This window comes from Colletotrichum siamense, assembly GCF_013390195.1.
Source record: "Colletotrichum siamense strain Cg363 chromosome Unknown KSG_Cg363_contig01, whole genome shotgun sequence".
In the NCBI taxonomy this organism is placed as follows: domain Eukaryota; kingdom Fungi; phylum Ascomycota; class Sordariomycetes; order Glomerellales; family Glomerellaceae; genus Colletotrichum; species Colletotrichum siamense.
The window spans coordinates 7928909-7951772 of NW_023501014.1; the positions used below are offsets into that span (position 1 = coordinate 7928909).

The following is a 22864-nucleotide window of genomic DNA, read 5'->3' on the forward strand; positions in this document are numbered from 1 at the left end:
ATCTTTATTAATCTCTTCTAAAATAGCTTAACTTAACTTTATTAATATTTATAATATAGAGATAGCTATAGTTAGTTATCTAAATAATCCTAATTTCTAATAATATCTTTACTTCTATATAAATTTTATTAAAAATATTAACTTTAAGAGAATAAATAAACTAATCTTAATAAATAGTAAAATAAACTATTATTAAAGAATTTAGCTTAGTTTATTAAGCTATATATAACTTTTAAGAAACTTAGTAATAAACTAGCTATATATTACTTATATATAAGAAACCTTTAAATATATATTAATACTAATTAATAATAATACTTTATATTAATTTTTAAAGATTATATTATTAGAGATACTAATAATATTAGCGTAGTAAATAGCTCTATTAGCTAAGATATAGTAGTATTAAGCGTAGGAGGATTTATAGTAGTATAGCTATAAGTACCTTATTAATTAGTCCTAAAAAGTCTCTTTTTTTGAACTACGTAGCTTACATAACGCAGTTACCTGGGGCCGAGGCCTGCAGGCAGTAGATACGATGGCATTAGTGGAAGTTGCGTCATACCTAATTAGGAGGCCGTTTTCAACAATCAAGCACTTGCCAATAAGCAATCCCCAAGTACTCAAGATTTAACCGCTAAAGCCGAGCTGGCTTATTAAGGTGTAAATTGACACGCAAGCATGGATCTTAACGGCAATCGGCCCGCAAATGGCTAAGACAACCAATCATACCCTCTAGAATTGTGTTTCTAACCCCGGGAATGGCGCGGGCCATGAACATAGACTAACCGAGTTGTCCACCGCGGGACATTTCTCCACTGCTCTCCGTGGCTTTCCGGCCATGCCACCGGAAAGTCACGGCTCGTACACAAACCCGGCAGTCTTGCCGTCACTTTCCATCCCCGAATTCTCGCTTTCATCGACATCACACCCAACAAGCAAGATCCATCTCCATCATTGACGGCTCATTACAGGCTATGGCATCCGTCCCTCCCGCCGAGAACGAAAGGCCGATTCGAAACTTCCGCCGTACTTACAAGGCGTGCAAACTTTGCCGCAGGAAGAAGATTCGCTGCATCACTGACGGGCCTGGGAAATCTTGTTTGCGATGCAAAAGAGAACTAAGGGAATGCGTCTTTCCTGTGGAGAGGTCCCATCATTCCAGTCGTGCCGATGATGAAATTCGGATTCCATGTGAACTTGGATCGAGCACAACGAGAGACAAAGGTAATCTTTTTTTTTTTTCTGGCATTGTCGAACATCACGAGAATCACACTGATAATGTATGAAGAATTACCCCATTCCGCCCACCTCAACATGAAGGATGGCGGTTCGCAAGCTGCCTCAGAAGTGGTCAGTGAACCAGCTGTCAATGGTGTCGCCAGCGGCACCTGGCCTGTACCAGACGCCAATACAACGTCGCCAGCAGATGGAGAGTCGGACAATTCCCAGTCAATGTTTGAAGTTCTTCGACCTGACGCAGTTGGACTTGACAATGATAACGAGCAAAGAGAAGGCGATGTTACTGGAGACTTGAACGGAACATTGATGAGAACGCTTGTCTCCAATGGGAACGATGCGCTGAAGTTACTGTTTCAAGCTGCTCTTGAAAATAGGAACGGGGACTCGCCGGCCGAACTTTCCACTATTAATACAGCCCCGCAGACAGTGATCGATCTATCCACCCCGAAAAAAGCACCTTCTGTAGCAGCAAAGGCTAGCGAACTTCCCGTGCCATCTCCCAAGACGCTCAGAATGTGGAATGCATTCCGTTTTACGAAAATGGGGTGGTTTTCATCTGAAGAAGCGGTTACTTACATGGACCTGTAAGGCCCCTATGACATGATTTGGCAGCACGAACTGATCATGGTGGAGATTCTTCAAACATTTGGCGCCACTGTCACTAGTCTCGAGAAACTTCAACCCGAGCCATGACGCGCACTTTAACCTAATTACTCAGGAGCCACTTCTTTGCTGCGTGATACTCTTGATTTCTTCAAGATACCATGTGCTTCCAGGAACAGGTGGAATTGCAAGAAGCACTTTGATCCACCAAAGACTGTGGGAGCATTGCCAACACCTCATCCTGAGGATAATATTCGGCCAGGAAAAACGATCAAAGGCTAAGACTCGTACAATAGGCTCCATTGAGGCATTGCTTCTGATGGTAGAGTGGCACTCACGAGCTATACACTTTCCACCAGGTGCCGATGGATGGGACTCGTCATTGCTGCTGACTGAAGACGACCCGAGAGACACTGAACACAGTAACCGAGCGGATAAAACGGACGAGATCAATGTGAAATGGTTCCGAGATATTGTTGCTCCCGCTAAAACATCAGACCGCATGTCCTGGATGCTTCTTGGTTGCGCGCAGTCCCTGTCTCTGGAGTTAGGGTTATTCAACATGAGCGAGCCGGAACACGCTACTACAACCCCCACAGATTTTGGGCTACGCCCGGAGTCTCTCTGCCAACTGCTTTACATTCTGGTAGAACAACACTCAAACCGACTCGGCTGCGCTTCGATGATACCGGCGGAATATACCCCCGTGCTCTCTCAACAACATCGTCTTGGCCGACGATTCCAGCATTTTGTCGTCTTGGCTAGATTTGACAAATATATCGCGAACAGTGAATGACATGTTGTTTCCATCACCAATGGGAACAAGAGAACTACTCAGGAATGGTCGCTATACAACGATCGTGCGTCGCTTCAGGCATCAACTCCGTACTTGGAAGTATACATACATAGAACCAGCTAGTAAGTTCGCTGTGCCACTCCTCAGTTCAACCCTACCTGGCCTGACCATTTGAAACTCAGTTCTTCCAGCACACTATCAAGAAGAGCTCTTGATTGAGTACAATTACACACGCATCTTCATGAATTCTCTGGGGATCCAAGGGGTCATCGACCGTGCATTAGGCGGCGTTAGGCTGGCATCAGCACAGGCAAACGCAGCCATTTTAAATATGCCTGTCAATGCTATCGAATCGGAGTTCATTAAAGAAGTCATTGATGGTTCATGCGAAATCCTTACCTCTATGAACAGGTTTTATGAATCTGGAACGCTACGGTTTTGCCCTGTGCGCATATTTTTGCGCGTCATCACTGCTTCAATACTTTTACTGAAGGCACTTAGCTTGGGGACAAAGGTAACAGAACTGCAGGCATCACTAGCCGTTCTGGAAACGAGCATAAGTGTCTTTAAGACTGGTACGTTGGACGATATGCATATTGCCTTGAGGTATGGATCGCTTCTAGAGGCATACGTCATAAGGTTTCGTCAAGGAATGGCCCCCTGTACCAATCCAAGAGACTTGTCATCATTTCCATCATTTGTAGAGTGGAACGATGGCGAGGTGGGGGCCCTCAGTGGTACAACAACCAACGATCTTTGCTTCCCATCAGGGGACTGGCTTTCTCTGCCACTGGACAGGAGTCTAGCTCCTTTCGGACTATGGGGAAGCTCGTCTGATATCCTTGACCCAGAGGATCGCGCCTGGGATATGCTTTGGAGCCTGCCAAGTGTTCCTTAGCTTCCCATTTCTCTATTCCTCTACCTTTCGACATCAAGACACCGTAATACATCTGAGTCAATTCGTACAGGTCTGCACAGACTTACGTGCAACTTGACAATCGTGAAGTCTCTTGTAGTGAGCTATCCTGGCCCTTGAATGATTCCCCGTGAGAGTCGTACGACGGTCAACAAGTTGCGCCTTCAGGCGGCAAACTGCGAAGATGAAAAGTTAGAAGGAAAGAAAGAGTCTCTTGTAGTGCAGATTCCATATGCTTTTTTATCTGCAATACCACACGGTGTCTCAGATGCAGATCAGATGAAAAATGTTATGGCCGTCAAAGTCGGACATAGTCCAAGCCTCAAAAGGCCTCAGCTTTCCTGCCTGCAGTGCATCGTCTGGCGCTAGGTGTCGGATGATCCATTCGGTGCCAGGAGAATTATTCGCGGAGCATCGGAGAAACTTTCAATCCCGAAACCCATATATGCTCCATTTCGGACAATCGCACGTACAGAACCGACCGACATTCATTTTCGCGACCTTGAATGGAGTACCTTTTACCTTGTCAAGCATCAATCCTGCCTCATCGCTCTGTTTAATTGACGTAAGCACAACTCTCGAGCAAACGCCTGACGACAAGTACTACGGATATGGCTTCATTCCTATCGGGGCCTTCGGAATCGGAGTCGTTTTCCCCCGACGACCACCGAACGAACACAGGCATACGCCTGATTGCATGTGTGACTTGTCAAAGACGAAAAATCAAATGCAACCGAGATCTTCCATGCAACAATTGCATCAAAGTATGGATGAGTACCGATCCAGCAACTCGTCTCAGAATAAAGATACGCATAAACTAAATATTGCAGTCATCCACTCCGTGTGTCCCAGGGACACCAGCTCCTGCTCGAGGGAGGAGACCGTACAATCAAGCTCTCAAAGCCCGCTTAGCACGATGTGAAGAGCTTTTGAACAATTCTAATAATCGTCGTAATGATTCTGGAAGAGAAAACGGCACGCCTCAAAGTGCACACTCCCACACTCCGACGGAGCCATCACATGTATCCAAATGGACTACGGATGGAAAGTTGGTAGAGAATCCAAATGGAAAAGTCACATTCATGGATAACTACCTGATAGGTATGGTGAATGATGAGGTAAGAAGGTCTCGGTTGACATCAAGGTGCATGATTACTGAAGTCGATGAAATAGCTGCGAGCGATGCATGAGTTGATAAACTTGGACGAAAAAGAGTGCAACAACGCCCTGTATCCCAAGCCCTCAATGTCAAACTCTGATCTCATTCTTGACGGAGAAAACATTAGCACAAGCACAGCACATGCTTGGCCAAGTCCGGCCGTTGTGTTCAAGCTTTGGCAGACCTTTCTAGACCGTGTGAATCCATTCACAAAGGTGATTCATGTGCCAAGCCTTCAGCCTTTTGTCGTCGAGGCCACCAACGGCCCTCGTGGTCTATCATCCAACATCATGTCGCTTATGCTTTCCATCTTCCTGATGGCAGTAATTTCAATGACTGAGGACGAATGAGGCAAGTCTTTGGGAATATCCAAAGAATCAGCCACAGTGACCTTTTCTGAAGCCACACAGCAAGCTCTTCGACATCTGGACTTCATGCGAACAGACGATTTGGTAGTGCTGCAAACGCTTTGCCTGTACATGGTATGCTCCGTCCTGCACGTAGATTTCGTTCGTTGACGGGTGGAGCAGTACTCTTTGCAGGCGAAAGACGATCGCCATAGTTCATGGGTTCTAAGTGGCACTGTCATTCGGATCGCTCAGAAAATGGGTCTTCATCGAGATGGGCGCGCTCTTGGTCTTGGGCCCTTTGAAACCGAGATGCGGCGAAGGATATGGTGGCAACTTGTGTCACTTGATTCGAAGTTTGCGCTTTTCTCTGGCTTTGGGCATTCCTTGCTTCCGCGAGATTGGGATGTTCAAGAGCCAAGTAACTTGAATGATGCCGATATCTTCCCGACAGCAACTCTGCCGACTTTGGATCGCGATGGCCCATCAGAGATGGTGATTTGCTTGATCAGAAATAAGTTGACGAAGTTTCTTGTGGACACGCCGGGCCTAGAGCCCGTCAAAATGGCCGCGGAGCTCAACAGTCTGGCTATTCATCCCCCTCTATTCGTCGATTCGAGGAATCAGCAAATGGGCTACTATCTTACCCAGTTCGATATTCTTGAAGAAGGCTTGCAACATATTCTGGAGTATCGATGTAATACACACGCGGGGCAAGCTCATGTTCTTGCTCAAGCTTTAGGAGCAGGACTCATTGTGCAGAAAGGCCAGTTGATGAGGGGGCTTAACGACAGATCCAGACCAGAAGCCGAGGGTGTTCATGAGGCGGAGGGTGCATTCTTGGGGGCTGCCGCATTCCTGGAGCATATCGCATCTCTATATGAGCACTCTCAGAGCAATGGGTTTAGTTGGTTCGCGGATTTTAACTTCCAGTACGACATCCTGCTCTACGTGGTTGTACTTCTCGGGCAGAGAGTTGATCACTATATGGGGGACCGAGCATGGGAAAACATTGCGACTATTTACCGATTTCGCCCTGGACTTTTGGAGGCCTCCGAAAGATCTTGCTTAGTTCTCGGCCAGGCTGTGCTGACGGCGTGGGCGAAAAGACGAGATTTTCACTCCAGCTCCGGGTTATCTTGCGAAGACCCCGAATACATCGTTGAGCTGCGAGCACAAACTCGATTGAATGATAACATCGGAGATGAGGACTTCCCATTCATCGTTACAAACTCTGGAATCCCAGCGCCCTCTGAACCTCAGGAATGGCGGTACCCGCTGGGGGTTGACAACGGGGTTGCTACTAATATTGAAGACGGGGAGCTGCCGTTTATGGACACAATCACCTCGAATTGGGCATTCTTAACTCCCATAACTGAGCCTCGAAGCAGATCACACGGTAAAGACCTAGAGCCTGCAAATACGCCGTAATATTAGCAAAGGGCACAGATTCCTACGAAGTATGATGCAATTCATTTTCAAATGCTCCAAGCCATAGCTCTCATAACAGCTTCGTGATCCCTGTCTAGTCCCGCGGGAAACGTATCAGCCGATAGGTGATACCTGCGAATCACCCCCTTCCTTGAGAAGGCTTGTTTGCAGCTAATTGATCGACAAGAAAGCGTCCTATTTAGATCCCTAACCTAAACCTTGGTTTCCACATACAGCTGCCTGTCTATTGTCTTGCTTGTCGGGGAGTCTTCTCATTCGGGGAGTTCAATTTCAACCCGTGATCCCGGCTCGGTGTCTTCAAATTTATTGTCCGCTCCGATTCTCCATTCGGATGACGGGAACTCCGACTGAAGAAGTTCTCTCATCTCAACACGCCTTAGATCACTGAAAACCTCTGCACAACTCACGCTCTTCATCCACATAAAGACCTCCATGACTCACAGATTCCCCAAAGGCACGTCACACATCTTACTCAAACGAGAAACCAGCATTCAACAAAATCTTTTTCCAGGAGCATGATGCCATTAGACACAAACAACGTTGGAGGGAGTGCGTGGCAAACTCTTACAAGCTCCCTCCATCACAACGTGTTTCAACTGCCTTCAAGAGAAATAGTCATTTTCATCACCTTTTTGGTACGTGCCTGCTGAGACATTTCGCTATAATGCTTGCTCACGGCAATCTTCTGTAATGCAGCTTGTAGGACTGGGCATGTTATATGCCACCTACAACGCGGTTTTCCACCCACTTGCACATTTCCCGGGGCCCAAATACGCTGCTTGCTCCGACATACCGTTCATGGCAATACAGACAAGTGGAGACATGGTTCCGTGGCTCGTTTCTCTGCACAACACATATGGGAGCGTGGTTCGCGTGGGAGCTACCAGGTTGAGCTTTATCGATGGCCAGGCGTGGAAAGACATATACTCCCATAAGACTGGTGGGAAGAGGAGCTTTCCAAAAGACAGACTTGTGTACGGACCGGATCCAAATGGACACCGAAATCTATTGACAACGATACCCGACGCCGAGCACAGTCAGCTTCGAAAAGTGTTCTCGCCTGCATTTTCCGAAAGAAGCCTTCAAGCGCAAAACCCGCTCATCTCGAAGTATGTCGACCAGCTAATTGAGAGTATCTTGAGAGACATCAAAACGAACCCACAAACGATGTTCGATATGGTCAAGTTGTACAATCTCACAACATTCGACATCATGGCCGAGTTGGCCTTCGGCGAACCACTTGGGCTTTTAGCTAGCTCAAGCTATTCGGAATGGGTCGGTAACATTTTTGGAAATCTCAAGGCCAACCTGATTGCCCAGATTGGCCGTGAATGGCCATGGCTCGGTAATTTGGTGCAAATGATTACACCTCACCACCTCAAGAAAGCCTCGGAGCTGCACTTCGCACACGCCATTGAACGTGTGGATCGCCGCATCAAAACAACAAAGGAGGATGCAGACATTTGGAACTTGGTTCTGAGCCAACCTGGCAGCAGACAGATCACCAAAGGCGACATGTATACAAACTCGTCTTTGTTCATGGTGGCGGGATCCGAGACTACAGCAACCATCCTAAGCGGCGTCACATATTTACTTCTCAAGAATCCAAACAAACTTGCTCGTCTAGTTACAGAGATTCGGCAGGTTGAGTCGGAGGAAGAGTTGACGATTCAGAGGCTTTCCAAAATGACCTATCTGACAGCCGTACTTAATGAGGCACTCAGGTGGTATCCTCCTGTACCAGTCGGGGTTTGGCGGGAGGTTCCCGAAGTCGGTGGCACCGTTGCTGGACATTGGGTCCCGGCCGGGGTGAGCAGAACACAACCTTGCTTCCGTGTTTATCACGCTAATTAAAACTTCCAGACTCGTGTGTCTGTGCCTCAATTTGCCGCCAATCACTCCTCGCGTAATTTCAAAGACCCTGGGGCTTTCGTTCCAGAGAGATGGCTGCCTGGACCAGAGTTTGAGCCAAACACCAAAGATGTCGTGCAGCCCTTTTCTCTTGGGCCCCGGAACTGCATCGGAATGAAGTAAGCCCCTTTCAGTTGACAGCTATGTACAAGTCCCGCTGCTCAATCAAAGTATTAATACATAATAGTTTGGCTTGGCATGAAATGCGGTACATCTTGGCGAGGACATTGTGGCATTTTAATCTATCTCTTTGTGCCGAAAGCACGAATTGGACGAAGCAGAAGACGTACATTCTCTGGGAGAAGCTGCCTCTCATGGTTTTGATGGAGCCAATTCGGTAGAGAGCCATTCTGTTGGCGTTGAATCAAACATGCGAAGTTGCATGCAGCCTGTCGGAACGCCTATTCAAAGATTACGCCTGCCGGCGGTGTTACCTCCATCACGCGATAGTCGTCCAGCAAGTTACAGTTCACACGCAACGCCAAAGTTTGCTGGGTAGTTGAACATGGCAAACGAGATGAGAAAGCAATTGCGTCCTAAGTTCCTCCGTGAGGAGTTTCCCAGAGTCTGATGCTTCTGAAAGCAGGTGCTAAATGAATTGCATTTGAGTATGCTGCATTAAGATGAAGTGACCAGATTGGACTGACGGCATCGCCACCCAAGCACCACAAGCCAATCAAAACATCAACGTATGCAGATTATGTATGCTCCAGCGGGATTTCAATCAGCCTGGCCAATGGTGGATAATTTTCACAGGATTCAATCAACCTAGGACGGGTTTGAGCAAAGGATGTGATGCAAAAAGTGGGAAGTCACTAGGATAGGTGACGAAATGCAAATCTTATGCCAAGACTTTCGAAAAGCCTCAGGTGCCATTAACGTACACTGAATTCAAGGTAATGTATGTGTTCGTTCCGTTCGAATACCGATTATTACTTCGTTTTGAATTCCGCGTTTCCAAAATCATTGGCTTCTATTTACTGTGCGTGTTCATCAGGACCTAAGCTGAGTCAGACTCAGACTTGTTGCCGTTAGCAACCTCCTTGTGCGTAGCCTCGCCCTTGGCGTCTGTGCGGAACTGCACCTCCTCTTCTCTCAACTGAGCCATCAACGTCTCGTTCGCCTTCCATACAGGCTTGATCTCGAAGAGGCGGTCAACCTTCTCAAGCGGAACGCCACTGGTCTCTGGAATGAGGAAAAAGGCGAAGAAAAATGCCAAGAAGGAGAGCGAGGCGAAGAAGAAGTACACGCCATAGCCCATAGCCGCAAACATCTGCTCCGTGAACCTCGATACGAGAAAGTTGAACAGCCAATTGCTTGCCGTGGTGGCGCCGCCTGCCAAAGAACGAAAGTTGGGGTCGAAGAATTCCTGTATAGAATGTTAGCCAATGGTTGAGAGACTCTGGAAGGGTTGACTCACGGAATTGATGACCCAAGGGGTGCCGTTCCATGTCGGGGTATAGACTGCAGTCCAGAGGTAAAAGAAGATGATAGCAGCATAGCCACTACCGGTCAAGTGATCCTGAGGGTTCTTCGTCGGCTCGACGACGCAGACATACGCGCCAATGACCCACATGCAGATGGAGCCGGTGATGGCACCAATCAGTAGAAGCTTACGTCTTCCAAGCTGATCAACCAGGAACAACAGCCAGACGAAGGTCATGACAGCCTTGATGACACCGAAAATGCCCGTCATCAAGTTCACAGTATTCGAATCAATGCCAATGCTCTGGCGAACGACAGTCAGCAACAACGCAACCTCCCAGGAAATGGCCAAGAGACAAGACTTACTGAGAAGATGGTGGGAGAATAGTAGTTGATCGCATTGATTCCGGATCCGTTCTGCCAGAAGAAGAGCATACAACCCAAAAACAGTCTCCACTGAAGGTTAGGGCGTTGACCAAGTGCCTGGAATGGCTGCCAGAAGCCAAGTCCCACAGTGGACTTCTGAAGCTCATAGATCTTGTCAATAGCAGCAATCTCCTCCTGGATGTAGATGTCGTTCGGTTCCAATTGGCGAATCCAGCAGAGGTTGTCCATCGCCTGCTTGCGATAGTCCTTGAGAAAGAGCCATCTCGGGGACTCTCGAATCCAGCAAGAGCCAATCAACAGCAGACCGGATGGAATAAGTTGAACGGCGAAGGGTATGATCCATTGAGTTCGGCCAGGGGGGACGTGGGCTTCGACACCGAACTACGCCATGTGTTAGGGGGGCATTTTCCCATATGAAGTTTTCGTTCGTTACTTACGTTGATCCAAAACCCTACAAGACCACCAATCTGCCACCCAAGTTCGTAAAGACCAACGAGACGACCGCGGATAGCAGGAGGCGACAGTTCGGAGATGTAAATAGGGATGATGTTCTGCGAAGTTTATCGTCAACGACTGGACATTCATACTGAGCGGTATCTGAGGCGGACTCACCGACGCGACGCCAGTTCCAAGTCCAGAAAAAACGCGTCCAGCGTACAAGATTCCCAAGCCAGTGTTACCAGTAGCACCGCAGGTAAGTCCAGCACCGAGCGAAAACGTGGTGGCGCCAATCGCTAAGCACCACTTGCGACCGATAAAGTAGCTGAGACAGTATGTGAGGAGGGCTCCAAAGAAAGCACCTGCAACAAACAGAGAAACGATGTTCTCGCTGATAAGGTTTCTTGCCGCGCTGGAGATGTCGTTGAGTCCGAACTCGTCCTTGAAAGAGTCGAGAGCTACCGTTGTTCCGATAAATGCGCTGGTGTATCCGATCATGCAAGATCCACAGGACGCGATGATGGCGAGCACATAGATGCGCCAGTTGTAAACCGACGGCGGCGTTGGCCGCTCTTCAACAACGGTGAGGATACCCATAGCAGCGACACAAAAGCTGAATGGAATGTCAAGCGACGGAAATGGGTGATGGTCGAGAAATGGGTTTCTCGAGGATGAGGAGGGAAGGAAAATGTGAACAGGTCGAGGCTCCGGTCATCACTAAGTATTTTCTCTCAGGTGGAGCAACCCCATAGCTCGAATCTTCATTGCCCCATAGTCTGGAGCAACCACTTCGGGGTTTGCGGAGTGGAGGACTGGGGAGCATGAGGCATATTGTTGACAATGCAGCAAGACAGATTGAGCAGATCAGATTCTGGAGGCCGCAGTCTGCAAGACTGTTGCAGTCCATGAAAGATGGTCGTCGTCATATCCGGCACTCTGCATTCAGGGCGTCCCCTTGAAAAAGTTGAGGCTCCACCGAGCCTCAAATGGGGCGGCTACCCTGGCCGGGGATGCGTTTTTCCCCGTGGAGCATCCGCTTCATGATTTTCCCCATGGAGAGAGACAAACTTGCAGCCCGGGGCAGCGAATAAGAATCAGTATATATCTCACACGTACATCCCCTCTGCTCCGGTCCAGGCATTGACGTTTGGAGATTGACAGATTGCCATTAGTTGATGGATTCACGCACCCTTCGGCCATCTACCGACAGATGGAGATCCACAATGGCCCGTGCTGCAGTGGCTCCGATCCCGGCCAGCCGAAGGCGAGGCGAGAGGGTGATAATTATTAACCCGCCCGCCACCCAAGTCGTCCGAAAGAGCCGCCGTTCGTCAATGCGGCGGCGGAGTTCCAGCTTGGGAACGGCAATAGACTCTTCCGACTCGTTGGGGTGATAAAGCACCAATCTTGCGCCTGGCCAGTGCTTATCTGCGAGCTTGCCCCCGTGCTGTGTCGGTGGAAATACGCTCGCCCGTTCGTTTCATTCCGCTGCACAATTGCTTGTTCTTTTCTTGTTCACGCCAAGAGGATCGTCGCTCCAGCGACTTCTGGATATACGATGTTCCCAACATCTTGGCTCAAACCCCTCAAGAAGGGTTGCAGTCTTCACGGGTTGCGCGGGCAGGATGACTCGGAGGCGAAGCTCTCCCGACTGGCCGCCTATCGTTGGGATCGAACGGCCTTCTTCCCACATGTCTCTACCTTCGATTGCCGAACCGATTGAGCATCCGGATTTCTCTTGCGGCAGGCTGCTTGCCTGGCTGGAATAGCTTGGAGCAGTCTTGGGATAGCCACCGTTCTGCAATATTCGCGCATCTCACGCGTAATTTTGGTTGCACTTGAGGCTCCTTCAATTAAAACGCTCAAGGTCTGCAATTTGCGAAGGTTTTCTTGGCCTTCGGAAAGCCGTAGGGCTTCCAATGATGTTGCAAGCATCTTCTAGGGCGATCCTGAAAGCGGAAGGTGCTTTTATCTCAAATTGGTCCCGCCGATTCGCCAAGACCGTTATAGTGCATGAGCCGGATCCTCCCGCTTCTTGTCCCGTGAACTAGCCAAGCCCTCCAACGACGTCGTCCTCTTTTTCAAGCCACATGCAAGTCAGCAGTCCAAAGACCAAACGTCAGGCAGAGCTGCACTTCTTCAGTGAGGGTATCGCAACAATACCCGTCGCATCGCACCTTAAGAATACCATGCCCAGCCGGTCTGGACCTAAACGCGCTCAGGAAGCCCATCAAGCCACATCTCCCACTCATCATTGAAAATTGGGCTAAAAACATAGCAAAGGTTACGGATAGGGCTGCAGCGAATGGCTTGTGTCCTTGCAAGCGGCAGCAGCAATAAATCCCAGTCGTTTGAACTCCCACTTGGCGGATATGGACAAATCCTTATCTTTCAATATTGGCCGCAATGGTATCCCTGCAGCAAGAAAAGTTAGAAGGGAAGAATGGTTTCTCTGGAGCAGTGTGCATGCCACCTGCGACAGCAAATGGTGGAAGTCTATCAAGCTTCGTTAATTTAAATAATAACAATAAAGGTGCTTGTCCTGGAAAGGCTGATATTTCTAAGGTTGCTGCCATTCATGTGATAATGTCCAGTGAAATTCCTACTCACTAAGGATATGCTGAAGGCCCCTTTACGTAAATAGCGGACTTATCAGCTTATGTGAGATTCAACTCTTCGCAGCCCTCAGCCATCTGAAACAATATCTTAAGGTTAAGTGCCTTTATTTCTAACAGTATACATTACAACCAAAACGCGACATGCCTTCGTTATTTCTCACAGTACATTATCTCCAAAATGCAAAATGAACGTTCAAGTAATGCACAAACAATACAGCCGGCGTTCAGACCTCAGGAAACAGATTGGATTCCAGGGCCTAGAGGCAAAGGAATGACAGTAAAGACAAGGCGGACGCGATCCGTCGCAGTGGCAGTCGGTGCGGGCGTTATAGGTGAGTCTGACAGAGGTGGTATTCTTGTTAACGCTGTAACGTTTGCAGATGAGTTGACTAACAGGCCGGTGGCGCTGAATGTCATTGACGTAGAGTCACCTTCAACGCTGTTGAAAGTGAGGCTGATAGTCCCGGTCTGGGAGGACGCCGGCGAACGAACTGGCAGGACTATGGAGGAACCGACAGTTGCGTCTGGGAAGACCGAGGAAGACAATAGCGAGGTGCTGATAGATGTTGCAGTAGTGACTAGGCCGAGAGAGGATGCACTAATAACAGGATCGGGCGTCGAAGAGTTGGGAGAAATTCCTGGCTGCCCGGCTAAGGAAGGTGTATTGACTATCGTGACTGGAGAACTCGGGGCCATTGAAGTTGCAGATGTTGTGAATTGAGCAATGGATGAGACTGCTAACGTCGAGATAGTGTTCGATTGGACAACAGCGTTTTGAGAGCTTCCAGTGGAGAGTATGGAAGAAGTTGTTCCGTTGAGCCGGCCATACAATGTCAAGTAACCTCCGTTTCGTCCCCCTACGCCGGAGCCACATGGAGCGGTGCTGTTGCTGATGCAAGCACTGTTGCACAGCGACTCATCCATTCTAGGAGACTTAGAGAAATCTAAAGGATTGTCCAATTGGCAGAAACAAAAGTTTCAGTACAGACCAGCACTCCGCCGGCTTTTCGAGATGCAAAAGTCTTAGCATAAGACTGGACTGCCTTAGCCAGAAGGTTCAAGCTCAAATGACGGAGTTTCTGATTGACTGAAGGTGAGACTAACACAGCCTAGATAGTCATAAGGAGGTCTAGCTGGAGCTGGATTTAGAGAAACTGCGATTTAAATGAACAAAGACACAAAGGGGAAACAATAACATATGATGAAAGGCATAATGTCAATGTGACAGAAACTGATTGAGAATAGGGAGGGGCAGGCTTCGTTTCTCAGTGTTTAGAGAAGAGTAAGGCAATTATCCTATAGGACTGAGATTAGCAACCGCACTAGAGGAGGAGCAGACTATAGATCATTTAAACTAGATCTACTAAAGTGTTTTTATAAAGACATAATATATAAGAAATAACCTATCATACTAGCAATAATAAATAATTATATTATTTATTGAAACTACTACCTAAAAAAGAGTAGGTTTATAAAGACTAAGGGTAAGATTTATTAAAATCTTACTAAGTATTATTTATTAAACTTTCTACGCTTAAAATATCTATATTATAGATATACTTAAAAATAATAGTAAGGTATTTTTTTAGTTAAGTTTTTAACCTATATAATACTAAGTTAAATTAATAAATATTTAATTTAAGTTTAAATAATCTTAAATTACTAATAATAACTTATTTAGTTTAAACTAACTAATAATAGTATTACTAACTACTAATTTATATAAGTGTTCTAAAGAGGTATTATAATCTAAATAATATTAGTATGAGCTTATTTTAACTTAATTAAATTATTAAATTTATAAATTCTATTTTAATAGTAACTTATAATAACTTATCATACTAGTAATAATAAATAATATAATTATTTATTAAAACTACTACCTAAAAAAGAGTAGGTCTATAAAGACTAAAAGTAAGATTTATTAAAATATTACTAAGTATTATTTATTAAACTTTCTATGCCTAAAATATCTATATTATAGATATATTTAGAGCTAATAGTTAGATATTATTAGTAACGCCAGCCTATCGCAGCGTTAATTAAGCTAAGTGCGCCTTACGTAATCAGTAATTATATAAGGCACTAGCCTCTATAATTAACGCTATAATTATAGCTATTACCTCTAATACAGTTAACCTTATCTATATTACTACTAACATAGTTAATATAATATAATATTTACTACCTATAATACCTTACTAGCTAGCTAGTCCTATAAGACTAACACTAATTAGTAGTTAACTTCATAGTTACTACTATATAATATATTAATTAACTATAAATTAATAAAACTTTAGAAGAAGTAGTCTTATTAATATTTATTTAGATCTATTCTACTTAAAAACACTTAATTAATCAACTTATACTACTAAGGTAGTTATAACTTTAAAAAGATAGCTTATTTTACCTAAGCTACTTTAAATTTACCCTCCTCTAATCTCTAAGAAGAGTATATTAATACTAATATTATTAATACTAATAGAATTAAGTAATATCTCCCTATAGTATTAATAATAGTAAGATTATAATAATAGCTTTTATAGCTTCTAATCTTATACTTAATAGAAGTAGTTATAATATAACTTAAGAAATAATCTATTTTACCTAAAACAGTCTTAATAACTACTCCTACTTCTTACTTAAAAAGTATCTACTATATATCTAACCCTTAATATTAATATTAACTTATTAATTTATAATTAATAATAAAGTTAACTACTTACTTCACTCTTAACTATTTTACTTAGCTTCCTACTTCTTATAAGTAGAGTTTTCACACTAAATAAATAAATAAGAGATTACTTTACTTTTAATAGCTTTTAACTACTTTCTTCTTTACTAAGTTAATATTAACAGTAAATAGCTACTTTAAACCTATTTAATAATAATTACCTATATATATAGTATATAGTATACTTTATTATAAGATTTTCTTATTATTTAACTACTAAATACTAACTATTAACTACTAGCTATAAGAGAATTTTTTATTATTTTTTACTCTTAATAACCTATACTCTTTCTATAACACTATTATATAGCTCTTTTACTTCTTCTATAATATTACTATACTATCTTCTTATCTTTAAAACTTTACTACTTTATTAATAATATCACTTATTAAACCTACTTACCTTCTTATTAATACTTACCCTTAGTACTCTTTTCTATATAGTTAACTAACTCTTAATCTATTATAAAGATCCTTCTTAACCCTTATACTTCTATCTTTAACTACTATTAAACTATATTAAGTTAAATAAAAGTAATAAAATAATAAATTATCTACTAAATAAATAAGTTTTAGCTATTATAATACTTAGTAAGCTTTTTATAACTATAGTATAATAATCCTTACTTATAATTTAACTTAATACCTTACTTTATTAGGAATATTAATATTTACCCCTCTATACTTTTAATAACCTATATAACTTCTTAAATAACTATTATTAAGCTTCTTTAACTATATCTAAATTATCTACTATAGTCCCTCTAAGAAACCCTCTAAGTAACCTTTTAGCTCCCCTAGCCCCTCTAATACTTCTAGTTAATAACTACTCTATCCCTATCCTTATTAGAGTTTATAGTATAATTAAATATAATATTTAAAGTAAGCTTAATAATATTAATATAAAATTAGATATTACTACTTAAGATTAAATAGCTTTATACTTCTTATTTAATATAAAGTATTACTAACTTAATAGCTTTACTAATTCTACTTTTTAAGATTAAGCCTTTATTAATTTTAAAAATATACTAAAATCCACTTTTAACTACTATAATAAAACTACTATAAAAGAATTTAGAGACTTCTTTATTACTAATAAGGTCTATATTATATAAGATAATAAATCTATTATTTTTAATATCTATACTACCCTTTATTAAAACTTCTACTATTAGTTTAATAAAGATATTAATAATAAGATAGCTAAGTTTCCCTCTCTTAAGAAAGCTATTAAAAATATTAACTTCTTTAATAATATTAAAAGTATTAAGCTAAAGCTACTAATATTTTTTAGCTATACCTCTTTATATATAGCTTTATTTTTTAGACTAATCTAATATAAATTAAGCCTTACTAAAACCTACTAATTAACTACTTTTACTTATTTAAGAGGCTTTAATATTAACTTTAATAAAAGTAATATACTTAACTTTATTATACTTAATTAGCTATCTCCTTATTAACTTATAGATCTTATAAAGTTATATAATAATAATATATAATTTAGAGGTAATATATATAATATCCTTAACTCTAAGTTTCTAATTTTTAAAAACTCTTATATTAAGGCTAGTATTAACTAGTTTTAAACCTTAAATACTTTCTCTATTATACTTAAAGATAAAGTATTTAATTACTACTATAATAAGCTCTATAGTAATAATATACTTATTAACTTTACTAAATTAATTACTAAAGTTAAAGCTTATTTTAAGACTAAAAAGTTCTATTAAATATATCTCTCTAAGTAGTATAATACTACTTTTAACTATATAATCCTTAAAAACCTTAGTAAAACTAAAATAGAATACCTTAAGATAATCTTTAATAAGCTTATTACTATCTAATATACCCTCTCTACTATCTATTATTCTAATAATACCCTCTATAATTAAGTCCTTAATACTTACTAAGATATACCTAAATATAACTATACTCTTATAAACCTTACTAAGGACTATAAAAGTATTACTAACTAGTTTTAATTATTTATTAGTATTATACTATAAAACTAAACTTATAAATACTTTATAATAAACCTTACTCTTATTAATAATTAATACTAAACTAATTACTAATATAATAGCTATAATTATAGCTCTTAATTTAGCTATTACCTATATATACCTTATAGTTAATATTACTTTTAATTTATACTTCCTAAATCTAAAAAGAAGTGCTATATTTATAGTAAAATAGGCTACTAGTTAATAAAGTACTTTACTAAAGATTACTATAAAGCTTTTAACTACTTTAAGTAAATATATATTAATAAAAATACCTCTACCCCTACTTTTAATCACTTTTTAGTATAATATAAAGGCGTTAAGAGTATTAATAACCTTCTTATTAATAGCTATAATAAGAATATATTAAACTACTTTAGCACTCTTAGTATTAATAACTCTAATACTAAAAATAGCTAGTATAAATTAGATAGCTTAAATAATAAAAATTAATAATTTCTTACTCTTTACTTTACTAATATCACTTTTAATAGCTTTAAAATTACTAATATATTAAGTAATAATATTACTTTCTATATTATTACTAAGTAGGATCTATATACTATAGTTAAGCCTAAAGAATATACTTTATAGTTCTCTCTTAAAAGAAAGTATAGATTAATAATCTTCTAAAATATCCTACTTAATACTAATACCTCTAAATATTTAATAGTAAGCTAGCCTTAAGTCTTTATACTTTAATAATTAATATTAAACCTTAAAATTAACACTATAAGAGTAGCTACTATTAGATTTAGCCTTAATAACCTTATTTACTTACTAAGATCTATTAAAATCCTTATATTACTTAATCTTATTACTTTCTATATTATATTAATAAATATACCCTTCCTATACTACCTTTATAATATAAATAAAATAAAAGTTATATTTAATAACCTTAATAATATTATAAAGTAGAAAAACCTTAAAGTTCTAGTTATCTATAAATAAAGGTATCCCTAAATACTTCTCTAATAAGAATAGTTAATTACTTACTATTACCTCAGTAAGATTAAAATTTAATAACTTTATTACTATTTTAGCTACTTATTAGTTATTAGACTTTAATATATCCTTATTAAGGCTAAGTATAAGGTTAATAAAAGCTTTCTTACCTATCTAACTAAAGTTTATTAATACTATTAACTTTATATTAGTTAACCTAAAAGGTTTAAATTCACTCTTTATAATAACTATAAGTTTAATTATAAGATCTTTATAGATATTATATATCTTAATAGTAATAAACTAATACTTTATATTATTAATAATACTATTAGCTTTAATATAGCTTATTTCCTTAAAGATCTATTAGCTTAATATACTTAAGAAGCTCTATATATATATTAGATTAATTTATACTAAAGCTCTCTAAACTTTATTACTATAGATATTAACACTAACTTCTATAGCTATAAATTTAAGTATACTACTTACATTTTAGTAATTACTATTAAAGAAGTCCTTATTAAGGCTTACTATAGTATTAGTAAAGTTAAATATTACTATACTACTTTATATTATACTTATAATATTATTTATACTAAAAACCCTTTTATCCCTTATAAGTAAGCTTTATAGATAACTATTAAGACTATTAATAATACTATTAAGCTTAATAGTTTAATCCTAACTTTATTTATCTTTAATACCTACCTTTAAGTAACTAAGGATTTAGTACTATCTCTAAGTATTACTAAATATTAAGAAGCTATATAAAAAGCTATTAATAAACTTTACTATATATACGCTAAGCGCTAAGTTTCTAATACTTTCACTTTATATAATAGCCTAAGTATATTATTAATATTAGCCCTCTTATTATAGTTAGATATTCTTATATAGCGTGAGAATAAAGGCTAAGCTAGCTTATATAAGCTTCTCTCTATTAATAAGGAGGATTATATACTTAACCTACTTTATAAACTAAGAATATTTTAATTAACTTATATTAAGCTTTTTTATAATAACTTAAATAAAGATATTATTAATACTAACTCTCTACTAAATACTCTTAAAGTATTAGTAATATTAATAAAAGAAGACTAAGAAGGATTATTAGTACTAATATTATTACTATTATGCTAATATAGCTAGCTTTATAAGAGAGAAGAATACTTAAGACTACTTTTAGGTAAGCTATACTAAAGTTTATAAAGATAGATACTTATAATAAAGATAGTTAATATTAACCCTACCCCTAATATTAACTTTATACTAGAGGTTAATAATATTAATATTACTATTATATTCTTCACTACTAATAAAATCTTTATAACTAATAAAGAATATACTAACTTTAACTTAGACCTCTTTAAGTAATCTAATAAGGCTGAAATTAAGGGACTTATTAATTAAAGCGTCTTTAAGATAGTTATATATAACCCTATTAAGTATATAAATATCTATATCTTCTAATTATAAATAGTTAATAAGATTAAAGGTAAAAATACTAATAAGCCTTATAAAAAGTTCTACTTTATTATCTAAAGATATATTAATAATAATAAGGAAGTAATTTTAATATAATCTCTAATAATATAGTATATAAGCTAACACCTTATCCTCACTATTACCTTATAGTTACTACTTTTTAGTAAGATCCTCTAGCTTTATAATATAATATAAGTATATATCTAGTTAGTAATAAAGCTTAATAAAATAATCCTTATATACTTACCTATTTAGATTTATAACTAATACCTAAAAAGCACTATTATAAGAGTTATTAAGCTGCTCTATAATATTACTAAAGCTAGTACCTACTAATAAGCTATATATAGCTATTATTATAGAGAAGTTCTCTAAATAGTTATTTTAAGCTATAATCTCTACCTTTTAGTCCTTTCTACTATTAACCTTAACTTTATAGTTATTAGTATATAAACTAATAACACTTTAAGCCTCACTAATATTAATTTCTTAGCTTATAAAGATAAAGCTTTAACTAAAGCCTTATTTATAGTAAAAGCTAAGTAATAACTTATTATTAACTAACTACTAATATTTAATAGCAGTATTATTAGTATTAATAAGTTAGGAACTATTATCTTCTACTAAAAAGGTTAAAATAAGAAGCTTACTCTTATTAATATTAATATTACTTCTAATACTATTAAAAAGTAATATATTAAATAATATATATATAGAGTATATATTGCGTTAATCTACTAGCCTAAAACATACTATAATCTATTAACTACTACTTAGTATTAAGACCTCTCACTTAATAATATTAAAGCTTTTAATATATAACTATAGTAGTAGATAGCCTTATTAGCGTAAAGGTTAATATTTATACTTATTAACTTATTAACTATTAAACTCTTTATCTTTATTAACAGCTTATTTACTAATAATGCTAACCTAATATTATAGCTTAGTTTTACTATTATTCTCACTAATAAGACCTCTTCTAATAAGAATAAGTTTATAATTAATAGTAATATTATCTACTTTAGTTTAATAAAGAATAAATAAGTTACTTAAAGCATATTAGCCTCTAAAGTCTATAGTATAGTTACTAATATTAATATAGCTTATACTATCTCTATAACCTTCTAAATAATTACTAAACAGCTTAACTTACCTCTAATACCTACTATTATCTATATTAACTTATACTTACTATATAAATACCTTATTAAGCTAAGTATTATAAAAGAGAAGTATTTAATAATTAATATTATAGCTCTATAGTAGTTATATAAACACTATAAGCTATATAAAATATATTAGATTAATAGTAATAATAACCTTACTAACACTTTTACTAAAATAAAACCTAACTAATACCTTATATACTTCCTTAATATAAACTTAGTAATAATATAGATAGAGGGATAAGTTATATAAGCCTAAGTAGCACTAATTACTAATACTAACTTAAAGTAGGATTAAGCGATAGTTATAAAGTAACTACTATAGTAGAGGTTATAAGTAGTTATAAGTAATTACTATAATTACTAGTAATTACTACTTTTTGCATTATATATTATTTAATAACTTCTTTTTAAATTATACTATAGTTACTATTAACTATATTAATGCTAGTAAAAAGAGAAAGTTATTAGTATTAGTAACGCCAGCCTATTATAGTATTAATTAAGCTAGGCGCGCCTTATATAATTAGTAATTATATAAAGTATTAGCCTCTATAATTAATACTATAATTATAGCTACTACCTCTAATGCAGTTAACTTTATCTATATCACTACTAATATAGTTAATATAATATGATATTTGCTGCTTATAGTGCCCTACTAGCTAGTTAGTTCTATAAGACTAATAGATATCCTTCTTATTTAAGTTCTTAGTTTATAGAATACTTAGTTAAATTAATAAATATTTAATTAAGTTTTAAATAATCTTAAACTACTAATAGTAATTTATTTAGTTTAAACTAATTAATAATAATATTATTAACTACTAACTTATATAAGTATTTTAAAGAGATATTATAATTTAGATAATATTAGTACTAGCTTATTTTAACCTAATTAAATTATTAAATTTATAAATTTTATTTTAATAGTAATTTATAGTAATTTAATAGTTAGTATACTTTATTAAGAGGGATAAATAAAGTATTTCTAATATTTTTCTACTAGAAAATATAAATAATTTTTAACTTTATTTATAATTATACTTTAAGATTAAATAAGGTTATAAACCTATTTATAATTTTTATTAACTTCTTATTTATAATATATAAAGAATATTAATATATAGTTATTATAGATAAAGTTACTTTATATCTAAGAATATAGTATTTACTCTTAAAATTAATAGAGAGGAATAATATATATATCTATATAATAGGA

General features: G+C 38.1%; 4 protein-coding genes across 4 annotated transcripts; 3 read left to right on the forward strand and 1 right to left on the reverse strand.

Annotated features, from left to right (window-relative positions):
- Positions 1 to 1317: 1317 nt before the first annotated feature.
- Positions 1318 to 2641, forward strand: CGCS363_v002014 (Transcriptional activator ARO80; the record flags this gene model as incomplete). The annotated part of the gene is made up of 2 exons (XM_036633863.1): positions 1318 to 1826; positions 1876 to 2641. 2 exons carry the CDS (start codon positions 1318 to 1320, stop codon positions 2639 to 2641), a joined length of 1275 nt encoding a protein of 424 aa, XP_036502205.1.
- A 2986-nt stretch (positions 2642 to 5627) lies between these two features.
- CGCS363_v002015 (uncharacterized protein) lies at positions 5628 to 6494 on the forward strand (the record flags this gene model as incomplete). The annotated part of the gene is made up of 1 exon (XM_036633864.1): positions 5628 to 6494. The coding sequence occupies one exon, from the start codon at positions 5628 to 5630 to the stop codon at positions 6492 to 6494; it is 867 nt and encodes a 288-aa protein (XP_036502204.1).
- A 1188-nt stretch (positions 6495 to 7682) lies between these two features.
- FUM2-1 (Cytochrome P450 monooxygenase FUM2) lies at positions 7683 to 8549 on the forward strand (the record flags this gene model as incomplete). Its single annotated transcript, XM_036633865.1, has 2 exons — positions 7683 to 8324; positions 8379 to 8549. The coding sequence occupies 2 exons, from the start codon at positions 7683 to 7685 to the stop codon at positions 8547 to 8549; spliced, it is 813 nt and encodes a 270-aa protein (XP_036502203.1).
- An 877-nt stretch (positions 8550 to 9426) lies between these two features.
- qutD-3 (putative quinate permease) lies at positions 9427 to 11273 on the reverse strand (the record flags this gene model as incomplete). The annotated part of the gene is made up of 5 exons (XM_036633866.1): positions 9427 to 9795; positions 9847 to 10155; positions 10218 to 10619; positions 10676 to 10789; positions 10851 to 11273. The coding sequence occupies 5 exons, from the start codon at positions 11271 to 11273 to the stop codon at positions 9427 to 9429; spliced, it is 1617 nt and encodes a 538-aa protein (XP_036502202.1).
- Between the last annotated feature and the right edge of the window lie 11591 nt (positions 11274 to 22864).